The 15,710-nt window shown below is 45.8% G+C and overlaps 1 protein-coding gene across 2 annotated transcripts in view; it reads left to right on the forward strand.

Moving 5' to 3' along the window:
* The window catches only part of RCOR1 (REST corepressor 1), a gene marked incomplete at both ends in the record, with an annotated part of 115,928 nt that overhangs the window by 69,282 nt on the left and 30,936 nt on the right, over positions 1 to 15,710 (forward strand). For both annotated transcript variants that reach the window (XM_080707821.1, XM_080707822.1), the window contains one exon: positions 2,757 to 2,840. In XM_080707821.1, the coding sequence (XP_080563947.1) occupies positions 2,757 to 2,840 (84 nt within the window). The remainder of the gene's footprint in view (positions 1 to 2,756; positions 2,841 to 15,710) is intronic.

Consider the following 15,710-nt stretch of genomic DNA (forward strand, 5'->3'; position numbering starts at 1 on the left):
TGTTGTACTTTTTAAGAGAGAATGTTATTGCAGGTGGCTTCAGTTTGCCTTTTTCTTAAGGACTAATGTGGGTTTTTTTTTGGGGGGGGGTTCTGGGGATGGAACCCAGGGGCATCTGACCTCCGAGCTACATCCCCTGCCCTATTTTATTATTTTTATTATTTTTATTTTATTTTTGGTGGTACTGGAGGTGGAACCCAAAGGCTTTTTACCTCCGGGCTATACTCCCAGACCCATTTTATATTTTATTTGGAAACAGGGTCTCACTAAGTTGCTGAGAGCCTCACTAAGTAGCTGAGGCTGTCTGCGAACCGCGATTCTCCTGTCTCAGCCTCCCGAATGCTGGGAATACAAGTGTGCACCACCACGCCCGGCTGTAGGACTAATGATTTTTTGACATCTTTTCATGTGCTTATTTGCTCAGTACTTTCCGTTTGTGATGTGTGTGAATGAGCCCCTTCCAAACTCCGGTTACAATTCAGTTGCCAAGGCGTTGGGAGGTGAGGCCTTTTGGATGAAGCCTCATAGGCTGAGGGGCGGGCCTGACGCCCTCAGCACAGGGCTGTGGGAGGGGAGGGGCTCCTGGTGATGTAAGTTTACTTTTAGACTGTACCGTTAGCGTCTTTCTGAGAGAAGCATTTAAGAAGGCGTGCCCACAGGTGAGCCCCAGCACATGCCCACCCCTCACCCCTGAGCAGCGCACTCCCACCTACCATAGAAACCCGACTGCACTTTGTGAATCGCCTAAGATTTTCTTTATAATGGAGGAGGGCTTCTGTCTTTATATCTAGCACCTTCCCCCAGTCGAGTGGGGTCCGTAACTTTCCTCATATTTTCAGAAGAGCTTATTTAAACAGGTGGGGAGGGCAAACTCTCTTTAGAATGAATGAGTTTGGGCCTAACTGGTAGAAAGGCCTGGTTAGCGGATCTCTGGTCTCTAGAGTCTTTGGTTATCTTTCAAGACATTATGTCCTGGGTGGGGTAGGGTACACCTGTAATCTTGGGTACTCAGGAGGCTGAGGCAGGAGGATCTCCAGTTGGAGGACTATATAGGGAGAACTTGCCTTCATCTCAAAAGAAAAGATTCTGGTGTGTTTTGTTTTGTTTTATGGTCCTGGGGATTGAACCCAGGGGCATTCTACCTCGGAGCCACATCCCCATTCTATTTTTTTTTTTTTTTTAATTTGGAAACCGGGTCTTGCTAAGTTGCTGAGAGCCTCACTAAGTAGCTGAGGCTGGCTTCGAACCTGCGCGATCCTCCTGTCTCAGTCTCCCGAGTGCACCACCATGCCTGGTTTAGGATTAAGTTTTAAATGTCTCTATTACAATATATGACAGTTGCTTGCAGTTAAGCTAGTTATATAACTGTCTACCTGGACAGTTGGTGCATGTACACCTGTTGGCCTGCTTTATCTCAGATTTTTAATTATTTACTTTTGTGGTACTGAGGATTAAACCCAGGAGCATTCTTCCTTAGAGCTCTACCCCCAGCCAATGCTGGGCTCAAACCTCCACTCCTCCTGTCTCAGCCTCCTCCCCAGTACTGGGATTACAGACATGTACTACAGCAACAGGCTTGTATCACAGATTTTTAAAATATATATACAATTTAGAAGTTTCTTTTTTTATTAAATTGTTGAAAGAGTCTTGGACCAGGTGTGGTTGTGCATGCCTCTAATCCCAATTTTTGGGAGTTCAAGACAGGAGGATTGCAGGGTTGAGGACAGTCTTAGCAATATAGCAAGACTGTCAGCCTAGCAAGACCCTGCTCCAAAGCAAACAATAAAAAGGGCTGGGGTTTTGCTTAGAGGCAGATGCCTTTACGTTCAATACCCTGTAGCACCAAAAAAGATTTTTTAAAAATTTTTATGTGGATCATACTGAAAATGGCATACATTCACACAGTGCTCCCGACCATGAGAGTCCAGGTTGACCATGCTACATTCACACTTACACATATGGTTGGATGTAGCTCCTCTGTTAGTCAACCTCAGCCTCTTCCTCTCCTACCCTTCCTTTCTAGCTGCTGAGGTTTCCCCTCCATTATCTGGAGCCCTCTGGTATTCCTAATAGTCCCTAGTTTGGGCACATTAGAGAAAACACATGTCCCCTCTCTCTCTGTGGGTGGCTGATCTCACTTAACATAATGTTCTCCAGGTCTTTCCATCTTCTTGAGAATGACACAATTTTGTTCTTTATTGCTGAGTAGAATTCCATTGTGTGTATTTCTCATAATTTTGCAATCCGTTCATCTGTTGATGCAGGCCTAGGTTGTTTCCGTATTTGGCCACTATGAACATGGGTATGTAGATGTTACTGTAGAAAAAAGATTTTGATCATCGTGAAGTCACTGAAATCACCTTAGGAGAAGGGGGCCGGGGGTTAAGGACACGCACAGAGAGCTCACCTGCGGGCCACTCCTTCTGGTGCGTGGCTGAGGGTGGAGGGACAGGGGCTGCCCCTGGTGCCCCTGGTGCCCGAGCTCCTTGGTCCGCTCAGCCAGCAGGTGGCGATAACAAGCAGACCTACCCCATATGCACCCGTGTGTCCAGTAAATACGGTAAAGGCGTAGAGGAGCTGGCAGTAGGTTGAGCAGCCCTCCCCTGTGCTCTGTGTGGGCCCCGGGCAGCGTCAGATGAACAGGGGTGATGGAGTGTGCTCCAGGTTCTGCACACCAGAATACTGGTGTGCTTACCTCACTGTTTGTTACTGTGTCTGCTAAATTATACTAAAACTTTTCTTTTTCTTTCCACAAGCCAAACTAGCAAGGCGCAGTCAAGAACGAGACAATCTTGGCATGTTGGTCTGGTCACCTAATCAGAATCTGTCAGAGGCAAAGCGTAAGTCACGGAGCACCTTTATTCTCTATTTTCTCATGTGATATAAGCTTTTAAAGGTGGGTGGTAGATAAAAGTGCCAACACATTTTAAAATCACCTGAGGGCTTTGTGCAAGTATATTTTTCTTTACTGTGGCCAGAAGAAAGGGCTCAGAGTACAGGGACAATTATAATACAGCGTGTGGCTCTCTGAGCTGGGGATTTACAAATTTGTAAAAGATGACAATGGAACAAGTTTTAATTTGAAGCATTACAGAGGGTAAATACACTTTATTGGAAATAGACCTTCTTAGTAAGACTTGAGCCTAGCTGGAAGTAAACTGTGTGTGTGTGTGTGATGCTGGGGATGGAACCCAGAGGCACCTTACCTCTGAGCTACAACCCCATTCCTATGTTACTTTTATTTGGAAACAAGGCTTTACTAAATTTTAGAGGGCCTCACGGGGTTGCAGAGGCTGGCAGTGAACTTCAGCTCCTCCGGTCTCAGCTTCCCAAGTGCTGGGATTACAAGTGCGTGCCACCACGCCTGGCTAAGTACAGCTTTTTTTTTTTTTTTTTTTTTTTGGCTGTACTGGGGATGGAGCCCAAGGGCATCCTACCTCCAAGCTACACACCTAGCCCTACTTTTTTTTATTCTTTATTTTGAAACAGGGTCTCACTAAGTTGCAAAGGGCCTAAGTAGCTAAGTGAGGCTGGCCGCGAACCTATGATCCATCCTCCTCTCTTAGTCTCAGCCTTAAAGTAAAACTTTTGAATTTGGCTATTTGGCAGCGTTTGAGATCTTCTCAGCCACATGTTCCGAGCTACACTGGGTTTTCTTCTTGGAGGCTACTGTTTCTCTAGTTGTTAATAATATCAACTGTATTTTCTATCCCCGGTGCTCCTGATACTATGCAAACTTAGTTTTATACCTGCTACATTACCACACGTCTTTGCCCCTTCCCGCCCTTCCTGCTCTCCTTTCCTTTCCTTTCCTTCTTCTGGTACCCCCAGCCCTATTTTTTTTTTTTTTTTAAACAGAGGATCACTGAGTTGCAAAGGACCTCAGTAAGTAGTGGGGCTGTCCTCTAACCTCCATCCTAAATGTCCCAGCCTCCGGGATTACAAGCGTGTGCCACCAAGCCCAGCCCCCCCCATACTGGGGATGGAACCCAGGACATTCGATCTCCAAGCTACACCCCCCTCCAGCATTTTTTATTCTTTGTTTTGAAACAGGGTCTCACTGAGTTGCAAAGGGCCTAAGTTTCTGAGGCTGTCCGCAAACTGCCATCCTCTGGTTTTAGCCTCCCAAATGCTGGGATTACAGCGTGCGCCACCATGTCCAGCTTAGCTTTTTTTTTTTTTTTGGTGGTACTGGGGTTCCTGGAAGCCCTTCTACCTCCGGGCTACACTCCCAGACCTATTTTATATTTTTGAAACAGGGTCTCTTACACCAGCGTGGCTGGCTTCGAACCTGCGCGATCCTCCTGTCTCCGCCTCCCAAGCGTGGGGATTACAAGTGTGCACCACCACGCCCGGCTAGCTTAGCCATTTTTAAAATCCTTATTTTCATGAGAACTGGAGAAGACAAACCCTCCTTTTGAGAATTTTTCAGCAGGGGTGTATGGATGGCATTTTTCAGATTCAATTCTGAAATCACATGCAGGGTTTTTGGTATCATGTACATTTTCCTGGAGAAGAGGATCATGGATACACAAAGGGTTTTTAACAAGTGCAGGTTAAGCATCATTGTTCTGCAGTGTAGCAGGACTTAGAAATTCATCAGTAGTGACATTCCCAAGGAATCTGTTAGAGTGTTAGTAGAGGCTGGAACTCTTAGGCTTCAGTTAGGATTTTTCAGCTAATGTTTTGCAGTATTAAAATAGGTGTTTGTTAACAGGTCTCCAGGGCCAAGTCAGTGTGAGAGTAATGCATATTTCATATCCTCCTATTGAATATTCATCACCCATGTTAGCATATTTAAGATGTTAAGAGTTCATCTGTAAAGAGACATGTTTAATTTTGACTCAAAGGGATCCTTGTGTACTCTCCTCCACATACAGGGAATTCGACTACTCTTAGTAATGTTCAACTTAACAAATGGAATGCTTTTCTCGGTCTAATGCGATTGTGTGTGGTTGGGGGGGTTCTGGGAGTTGAAAAGCATTGGCATTTCCAAGTGCCGTCACCATGTTTGAAAAGACTTGCTGAATATTCCTGGGTTTCCCCTCCCTCTCAGCGCTTGCCGGCACGTTACAAAAGCAGTATGTGCCATTTTGAACATATTGCTCTTACAGAGAGCTGAAAATCTGCCTCCCTGTAATTTGTAAAGCTTTGTTTTTCTGAGCTCTGCTGAATAAGTCTGCTTCCATGAGTCATCCTGTCTCTTCTACTCTCTGAGTCTACATTAAACCTGCATGCTTGGCTTCTTGTGTTTTAAATGGCTGGATTTGGGGGTCTCTTTATCTCGGTCATCCTCCTGGATGTATTCCAGTTGGTCACAGTGCCCATCCCCAGCTGTGCCCAGAACCGAGTATGGAGCAGGGCGAGTGCAGGCCGAGCTTTGCGCCGTGCACTGCGGTGCAGAAGTGCTGTCCCTGTGTCCCTGTTCCGCAGCGTTCTGTCTCCATGGCAACCCAGGGAAGCTGCTGTCCCCGTTTCACGGCCCGCCTTCCACGGGCAAGGAGGCTCGAGTGGCGGCCAGCGCTGCTGAAGTTTCTGAGTCATGCTCTGGACTGGTCTCAGCTGACTCGTGAGATCTGGGCGTCTGCACCCCAGCCGCTTTTACTCTTTCTTTCTCTTCCTCTCTTTTTTTCCTTTTCTTTTTGCGGCACCGGGGCTCGAGCCCACGGGCATTCCATCTGTACCCCCAGCCCTTTTTTTATTCGCCGGGCGTGGTGGCACTCTTTATTTGCGAAACAAGCTATAACCCCAGCCCTGTTTTTTATTCTTTATTTGCAGAACAAGGTCTCACTGGGTTGCGAAATGGCCGCTCTTGTTGTCAGTGCAGGTCAGGATTATATTAGTGTCTTTTGCCTGTTTCTGTTCATATTGCCTCTTGAGGCTTTGGAATTAAAATTGTGTTTACTTAGTTTATGGTATTGGAGATTGAACCCAGGGGCGGAAGTTCCATCTCTGAGCTTCACCCCAGTCCCATTTTTAAAAATTAATTTATCAATTTATTTATAAACAGGGTCTCAGTAGGTTGCTGAGCGCCTCACTACCTGCGGAGGTTGTCTTTGAACCTGTGATTCTCCTGTCTCGGCCTCCCAAGTCCTAGGATTACAAGCACGCACCACCACCACACCTAGCTCCAACTTAATATTTTGTTTTTCCTAGACTTAGAAGAAAAGAACACAATATAAATAGCTGATAGATTTTTTTTAATGGTACTGGGGTGTTCTACCTCTGAGCTACACTCCCAGCCCTATTTTTAAATTTTTTACTTTGGAAACAGGGTCTCTCAGGTTTCTGTATGCTGGCCTCAAATCTGTGATTCTCCTCTCTGTTTCCCAAGCACTGAGATGACAGGTGGGCACCAACAGCAGGATTGTCTGAAATAAAGGTGCGGTTTCACTATAAGCCCTTCCCACTGTTTGTTAAATTTTTATAAAAATCAGTCTAAAAGGAAACTTTTTTCCTTCTGGGGACTGAGCGTAGGGCCCTCTTGCATGCTGGGTAACTTGCTCTACTACTTAGCTACATCCTTACCTCTTTTTAAATTTTAGATTTGGGTCTTGCTAAGTTGCCCACTCTGGCCTTAAGCTTGCAGTCCTCCTGCCTAGCACTTCCTGAATGTCTGGGATTACAGGTGTGCACCACTTCACCTGGCTGAAAGTAACATACTGTTCTGTGCCTAGGAATGGAGTTAGGGGTGGACAGAATGCGCTTCACTCTCCAGGTGCAAGGATATGAAGTCGTTTCTTTCAGCAGGTGGTTCCTGCTTGGCTCTTTGAAATCATGCTCCTGGACCAGTACTTTAATCGTAGTTAGGCTTTAGCCTGTAATTTCAACGTTAATGCAAACAAGTATGCACAATTTATTCTCTGCCATCTACCACCTTTCCTTCAGCTCTCCTCCTCTACAATAAATGGGCAAAAAAGTCTTGCCCTGCTCACTGCTGCACACCTGTGATCCTAGTATTTGGGAGGCTGAGATAGGAGACCAAAGGTATGAAGCCATCCTCAGCAACTTTAGCAAGACCCTGATTCAAAAACTAAGAAGGGGCTGGGCGTAGTGGCACACGCGTGTAATCCCAGTATTCTGGAGGCAGAGACAGAGGATCGTGGTTTGTGGACAGCCTCAGCTACTTAGCCTTAGCCCTTAGCAACTCAGTGAGACCCACCCTGTTTCAAAAATAAAGAGACTATAAAAATAGAGCTGGGGATGTAGCTTGGAGGTGCAATGGCCCTGGGTTCCATCTCAGTAATGCAAAAAAAAAGGGGGGGGGCTGAGGAGTACAGCTAGGAGGTAGAATGCCCCTGTGTTTAAACCCTAGTGCAAAAAATAAAAAATAAAAAAACTTTCCTACTTGCCTTTATTTAAATTACAAAATTAAAAATGTGCCGCACATTTGTAATCCTAGTACTTGGGAGGCTGAGACAGGAGGATGGCAGGTTCTTGGCCAGCCTCAGCTACTTAGCAAGGCCCTTCACAACTCACTGAGACCTTGTTTCCAAGTAAAGAATAAAAAATAGGACTGGGGTTGTAGCTCAGAGGTAGATGCCCCTGGGTTCAATCTCCAGTACTACCAAAAAAAAGTGACTATTGATCCAGGCATATGCCTGGAATCCCAGAACTTGAAGCTGAGACAGGAAGACACAGGTTTGAGGACAGCCTCAGTAACTTAGCCAGGGTGTTCAGCAACTTAGCAAGACCCTGAAGACCCTGTTTCAAAATAAATAAAATAGGGTTAGGGATATAGCTTGGAGTGGAATGCCCCTGGATTCAACCTCCACTACCACAAAAAAAAAAAAAAAAAAAAACAAAGTGGCTATTGAGATTCTGCAGTTTAGGAATATCAGTATTATTATAAAATAAGTTTTAAAAATGCATTTATTGGTTATAAAAATAAATGCTACTGCTGGGCATGGTGGCACACACTTACAATCCCCGCGCTTGGGAGGCGGAGACAGGAGGATCGCGCAGGTTCAAAGCCAGCCGCGCTGGCTTAAGAGACCCTGTTTCCAAATAAAAATATAAAAAATAGTACTGAGAAGTAGCCTGGAGGTAGAAGGGCTTCCAGGAACCCCAGTGCCACCAAAATAAATAAATAAATAAATGCTACTGTTAAATTCAAATAATTAATGTATAATGTAGATGTTGAAATCCCTTCCATAGCCATTACTTAAAATGCATATGCTTTTTCTAATATTTTATGAATATTAATATACAAAATATTTATTTATTTTGGTGTGTGTGTGTGTGTGTGTGTGTGTGTGTGTGTGTGTGTGTTACTGGGAATTGAATTCAGAGACATTCTAACTCGAAGCAACACTCCCAGACCAATTTAATTTACTTATTTTTTCAGTATTGGGGGTGGAACCCAGGGGCATTCTGCCTCTGAGCTACACCCCCAGCCCTGCTTTTAATTCTTTTAAACAGGGTCTCTGGGTTGCCGAGGGCCTCACTAAGTAGCTGAGGCTGCCCTCAAACCGCGATCCTCCTGTCTCAGCCTCGCAAATGCTGGGATTACAAGCGTGTGCCACCAAACCCAACTTTTCCAATTTTATTTCTTATTTGAAAACAGGGTCTCACTAGGTTGCTGAGATCCTCACTAAATTGCTAAGGCTGTCCTTGAACCTGTGATCTTCCAGTCCTAGCCTCTCAAGTACTTGGATTACAACCGTGTGTCGCTATACCCTGCTATGGATATACAAACTCTGATCACAAAATATGAGCTCTTCATAGCTCTTAAAGATCCATTTGAGTCAGACGTGGTAAAATAAATTCAGGCTGGGTGTATACTTTGGAGGTAGACTGCCTCCGGGTTCAGTCCCAATATACATATATATATATATATATATGTATATTACACACACACACACACACACACACACACTTGAGCTGGGTGTAGTCGTGCATGTCTATAATCCCTGTGCTTGGGAGGCTAAAACAGGAGGATTACAGGTTCGAGGACAGCCTCAGCAAATAGTGAGACCCTGTTTCCAAATAAAAAATAAAATCATGCTGGGGGTGTAGCTGGAAGGTAGAATGCTTCTGGATTCAATCTTCAGTACCACAAAAAAAGAAAAAGAAAATTGAAAAAAAAAAAAGTTTGAGCTGGATGTGGTGATGCCGACTTTTAATTCTGGTACTTGAGAGGCTGAGACAGAAGTATCGCAGGTTTGCAGCCAGCCTTAGCAATTTAGTAAGACCCTGTTTCAAAATAAAAGAATAAAATAGGGTTAGGGGTATAGCTCAGAGGTAGAATGCCCCAGGTTCCATCCCTAGTACCACCAAAAGAGAGAGAGAGAGGGAGGAAGAGGGAGAGAATGAATTAGGATTTTGTTCAATCTCACCATGTCTGATCTTCCTTCCCTTTCTTCTGTACTGGGGATTGAACCCAGGAGCATTCTACCTCTGAACTACATCCCTAGTTTTATTTTTTATTCTTTTTTTATTTTTATATTTTTTTGGTGGTACTAGGGGTGGGACCCAGAGGCTTTCTACCTCCAGGCTATATTCCCAGACCTATTTTCTATTTTATTTAGAAACAGGGTCTCACTAAGTTGCTGAGAGCCTCACTAAGTAGCTGAGGCTGGCTTTGAACCTGTGTGATCCTCCTGTCTCAGCCTCCCAAGCGCGGGGATTACAAGCGTGCGCCACCACACCCAGCTTTATTCTTTATTTTGAAACAGTGATGATGTCACTAAGCTGAGGTTGGCTACAAACCTGCAATCCTCCTGTCTCAGCCTCCAAAGTACTGAGATTACAAATGTGTGCCACCATACCTGCCTTGTGGTGCTGGCAATTGAACCCAGGAGTTTTCTACTTCTGAGCCACAACCCCAAACCCCTTTATTTTGAAATACAATCCTGCTAAGTTGCTGAGGGTGTCCTCAAACCTCTGATCCTCCTGCCTCAGCCTTCTAAGTACTGAGGTCACAGGTGTGTGCCACCACACCCGGCTAGTCTTTTTTGTACCTGTATGTGTGGTACTGGGGTAGAACCCAGGGCATCTAACTACACCACAGCCATATACATATATACATATACATATACATATGTGTGTGTGTGTGTGTGTGTGTGTGTGTGTGTGTGTGTATATATATATATATATTCCCCCCCCCCGATTCTGGGGATGGAACCCAGGGGCATTCAACCTCTGAGCTACACTCCTTGCCCTAAATTTTATTCTTTATTTTGAAACAGGGTCTCACTGAGTTGCAGAGGGCCTCACTAAGTAGCTGAGGCTGTGGGGGAACCACCATCCTCCTGTCTCAGCCTCCCAGTGCTGGGATGACAAGCACATACCACCAGGCCTGGCTCCCACAGCCCTATTTTACTTTTTATTTTGAAAGAGGGTCTTCCTAAGTTATGGAGGGTGTTACTAAGTTGCTGAGTCGGCTCTCCAAACCTGCAGTCTTCCTATCTCAGCCTCTCGAGTACTGGCATTATAAATGTGCACCGTCATACCTGGTTTAGTCCCTTTTTTTTTTTGGTGATAATGGGGGGTGGAACCCAAGGGCTTATCTTCCTCCGGGCTGTTCTCCCAGACCTATTTATATTTTATTTGGAAACAAGGTCTCACTAAGTTGCTAAGAGCCTCACTAAGTAGCTGAGGCTGGCTTTGAACCTGTGCGATCCTCCTGTCTCAGCCTCCCAAAGCGTGGGGATTACAAGCATGCGCCACCATGCCCAGCTGAGTCTTCTTTTTATAAAAAAAATTTTAACTGTTGACTGTTAAGATATTTGAATACTATATATATATGTATATGTATAACGTGTGTGTATATATATGTATTTTTAATGGTGGTGATGGAACTGAGATTATAGGCATTGGCTGCATGCCTGGCTACAGTTGTGTGTGTGTATGTGTGTGTGTGGGGGGGGGGTATTGGGTATTGAACCCAGGGGTATTCTGTCTCTGTGTTCCACTCCCACCCCTATTTTTTTTATTTTTTTTATTTTGAAACAGTGTTTCACTAGGTTGATGAGAGTGTATTTGCGGAGTCTGTCCTTGAGCCTTCAGTACTGTCTCAGCCTCCCAAGTACTGGGTTTACAGGTATGTGCCACCACACCTGGCTTTTTTTTTTTTTTTTCCTACTGGGATTACAGGCATGTACTATCATGCCTGGCTATAGTTTTTTTTTTTTTTTTTCTTTCTTTCTTTTTTTCTTAGATTGATTTTTTTAAAGTGTCGTGGATTGAACTTGGAGCTAGGGGATTTCTACATCTCCAGCCCTTTTCATTTTTTAATTTTGAAACAGTGTTTTGCTTATTTGCTGAGGACCTTCCATCCTCCTATCTCAGCTGCCTAAATACTGGATTACAGACATGCGCCACCACGCCAGCCTTTTAACCCATTCTCAGAGCAGCTATAGTCACGGCAGCCTAATGACGCCATCCCTGCGCCAGAAGGGTCCCAGGCGTGATGAGAGTCTGCTGATAGGCACAGCGGTGGAGTGCCGCAGGCGTGAGCCACGGCACTGGGGGGGAGATTATGAAGGAGCTGAGGAACTTGTCAGGTAGTCACAGGTGGCCTCGTATCCCTGCGTGTGGTGATAGGAGTGTAAACACACCTACTTGCTGCCAGCCAGTGTGTCACTGGCTGGTGCATTTACTCTAGTACCCTGGTATATGTATGTGCACACATTGCGTGCATGTGTGTTACTGGGGATGGAACCCAGGGGCGTGCCGCCTCTGAGCTGTGGCCCCAGCTCTGTTTTATTTTTATTTTTCATACTGAGGATTAAACTCCGAGGCACTCTACCTCCAGGTCAGACCAGCCCGGCTTCATATCTTACTTGGAGATCTGGTCTCACTCACTCGTGGAGGGCCTAAGTTGCTGAGTCCGGCTTTGAACCCACGACCCTCCTGCCTCAGCTTCCCAAGTAGGGGATTACAGGTCTGCACTACCAAGCCCAGCTTTGGTTTATATTTTATTTGGAAACATGGCTCACTAAGCTGCTGAGGCTGGTTCTAACCTGTGATCCTCCTGTCTCAGCCTCCCAGGTACTGGGATTATAGTATACTTGTAATTATTAGGTTGTGGGTCTCTTTCTCTCCCCCCACCCCCTGTTCTGGGGTCAGTTTTAGGTTATTAGTGAAGTAAAGCAGGAACGTACAGAGAAGCACTCCTAACTTTTGCCCCCCAAGCACCTGCGGTCTATCACTTTGTGTACCTCTTGCATCTGAGTACACCAGAGAGGAACCCTGTTAGACTGTCTGCATGGCTGGGCTCCAGTCCGTGTTCCATGAGGCTTCTTGTGTTCACTGCATGGATCTCCACGTGTGTGTCTTCTGTTGCAGGCAGACTCGTTTCTGTGCCTTTTCATTCTCTCTCCCTCTACCCCTGGGGCTTTTCCCAGAATGTCATCTAGTTAAAATCACAGTATAAGCTGGGCATGGTGGTACATGCTTGTAATCCTGGTACTTAGGAGTGAGACAAGACGATCGCAGGTTCGTGGCCAGCCTTTTTACTTTATGAGGCTCTCCGCAACTTATGAGATCCTGTTTCCAAATAAAGAATAAAAAATAGGGCTAGGGTATAGCTTGGAGGTGGAATGCCCCTAGGTTCCATCCCTGGTACTGTAGCGTGCACGCGTGCGTACACACACACACACACACACACACACACACACACACACTATAAGACCTTTTCAGACTGGCTTCTCTCACTTAGTACTGTGTATTAGGTTCCTTCATACCTTTTTGAGGCTTAATATAGTTTATTTCTTTTACCACTAAGCAATCTTATCTTTCTTTTCTCTTCTCTTTTTTCTTTGCTTTTCTCTTTTTTCTTTTCTCTTCTCTTTTTCTTTTGGTACTAGATCTCTAACCCAGAGACGTTCTACCTTGAGCTACAGTCCAACCCTGTTTTATTTTGTAGTTTGAACGAGGTCTCACTAAGTTGCCCACAGCTTTGCTAAGTTGTGAGACTGACCTCAGAGCTGTGGCCCTCCTGTCTCAGCCTTCCAGGCTCTGGGATTACAGGCACGTGCCACCATGCCAGCTCCAGCAGCCTTACAGACCCGCAGACGGGTTTGTGCTGCTGTGCGTCTCAGCGCCTGCGGGGCACCGAGGAGAGGCCTGGGGACGCGGGGCGCCAGCAGCTTCCTCACGTGCTGTGTCCGCACCTCCATGGTGGTCTGTATCTGAGCTCTTGAGTTTGTTTTATTCTGCTCTTTCTCTCTTTGGTACCATCTTTCTCATTTTCCTGGCAGGTATTTATTCTTTTAGGTAAACCTTAGACTTGTAGAATGAAGTTCTCTCCAAAAATATTTTGGAGTTATATTGGTGTTAATTTTGTGAGTGCTTATTTATATTTCATGTTTTTGTTGAGTAGCTTTGTGTGCCTGGCTGTGGACCAGGAGTGCCTATTCAGCGGAATGGGGGAGAAATGAACGTGTGAACAGATCATTGCTCTGTAGTTCTAGTCCGTCTTTTTGGCGGCCTAGGGAGGTTTCCTCAGCGTTCTCAGCCTTACAGCTTGCTGGTAGCCAAGTCCAGGCTAGAGCTCTAGAGCTCTCAGGCTACATTTGTCAGAAGCATCTGCCATCATATGCTATTTTGTTTAATAAAGTATAATTAACTACTTCAAGCACTTCCAATGTTACATGAATTGCTTTGGGCCATGTCTAAATAAAAATCATTCTATGGTGGATACAACCTATAGGGGTTTGCCTAGGAAATGTGCCTTGTAGAGACACGTTTCCTTGAAGAAATGTAAGCGTGTGTATGTGTGCGTGTACTGAACCCAGGGGCATTCTATCTTCAAGATATACCCCAGCCTTACTTTTTATTTTTTATCTGGAAACAGGGTTTCACTAAGTTGCTGACGCTGGCTTTGAACCTGTGATCCTCCTGTCTCAACTTTCCATGTACTGGGAGTACAAATTTGCACCCCTAAAATACCAATTTGCATGTTTGCTGGCATGTGTGAGAAAAAAAGTCATAAAGTTAGAAACTTCATTTTATGTAGTAGAAACACAAAAGGCACAATTCTTGTTTTGTGATTTGGACATCTTCATGGTCTTTTTGGTACCAAGATAAGGGGCTTTGTTTGGGATCCGTATTCTCCCTGTGCCCCAGCTGGCTCAGGCAAGTCACCTGCGTCAGCCTCCCAGCAGCTGGGGCTACGGGGCCATACCTGGCTCCAGGCAGTTTTTATTATGTTAGAATGAGGACTGTTAGAAATCCATGGCCTAGCTGGGTATGGAAGCGCACACCTGTAACCCAGTACTTGTGAGACAGGACCACAGGTTCAAGAAGAGTCTCAGCCACTCAGTGAGGCCCAGTTTCAAAAAGCCCATGCCCTATACCCACTAATATTTTGCCCTGCTTCACTGGCCTCAGACCTGGCCCATCACAATCACACTAGGAGCAAATTAGGAACAGCTGGAGTGTGATTACATCCTCTCCTGAGCTGGGTATATTCATTTTGTGAATATTCATCAAGCTGTGCACTTTGTATGCCTTCTCTAAGCATAGCATTTTTAATATTACATTTATGCATAAAGTGCATTCATGTGCACTTGAATGTATGTGCCGTGTACCACTGCTGTCCACACGAGACCTCATGTGTAACAGCAGAACCGTGAGACCCGCTGGCTAACACTGTCGCAGTAACTCAGTTCGTCTGTATGCTCGGTGATGTTTGCGTGATGGAATTGCTCGGTAATGCACTTCTGAGGGTGTGTCCCCACTGTTCTGGGACTGTATGGCTGTGCACACATGCGTGCACAGGACAGAGCAAGGTCCAGGAGCCAGCACTTCAGAGGACGAGGAGGAGGGAGCCCAGCTTGGAGGTTGTTGAAGGGCTGGTTTGATCGCTCCTGCTAAGCCAGTGAGGGCTGTGGTGTGAACTGCACCAGTACCTCTGGTGAGTCCACAAACATGGATGAAGGAATTAATAGTCTTTTCATGTGCTTGCTGTAGCTTTCATGAGCTTTGTGCAGGCTCAGGGTGAGGTCCTGGTCCTGTTCTGTAGCTGAAGAAAGGGGTTCAGCCAGTAGGTTCTTTTGTGTGTGTTATGACTCTGGGGATTGAGCCTAATGCCACATTCTACCTCCAATCTACACCCCAGCCCTATTCTATTTTTATTTGGGAACAGGGTCTCGCTACACTGATGAGCGAGCGTCTCACTACTTGCTGGAACTGTCCTTGGACTTGTGAACTTCCTGTCTCGGCCTCCCGAGTACAGGGATGACAGATGGGAGCCACCACTCTGTCAGACGCTAGGCGCTTTTTTTTTTTTTTTTTTTTTTTGGCAGTACTGGGGATGGAACTCAGGGTTGTTCTACTTCTAAGCTAGCTACACTCGGCCCTTTTTTTATTCTTTACTTTGAAATAAGGTCTCACTAAGTTGCGGAGGGCTATGAGCCTACAATTCTGTCTCCGGCTCCCAAGTACTGGGATTACAGATGGGTGCCACCATGCCCGGCTAGCCACAAGGTTAACGGAAGCCCGGCTCACCTCCTGGCCCAGGCCCCTTCTGCTGAGCCGGCCATGAGGGGTGGGCAGGTCAGCAGCATTTGTCCTTCCTTCGTGTTAGGGATGCAGGTCACGCTTCCTCCCGCTGCCCACACTGTACAAAACCAAGTGTGTGGGAGAGATGAGATTGAGTTGATGAGATACAGAAGAGGTGCGCGGGGTCGGGTGAGTGTACGCATTGGCAGAGTGCAGTGCTGCGTGCCTGTAATCTCGTTACTTGGGAGGTTGAGACAGGA

This window comes from Muscardinus avellanarius, assembly GCF_963383645.1.
Source record: "Muscardinus avellanarius genome assembly, chromosome: 12".
NCBI classification, from domain to species: Eukaryota; Metazoa; Chordata; class Mammalia; order Rodentia; family Gliridae; genus Muscardinus; species Muscardinus avellanarius.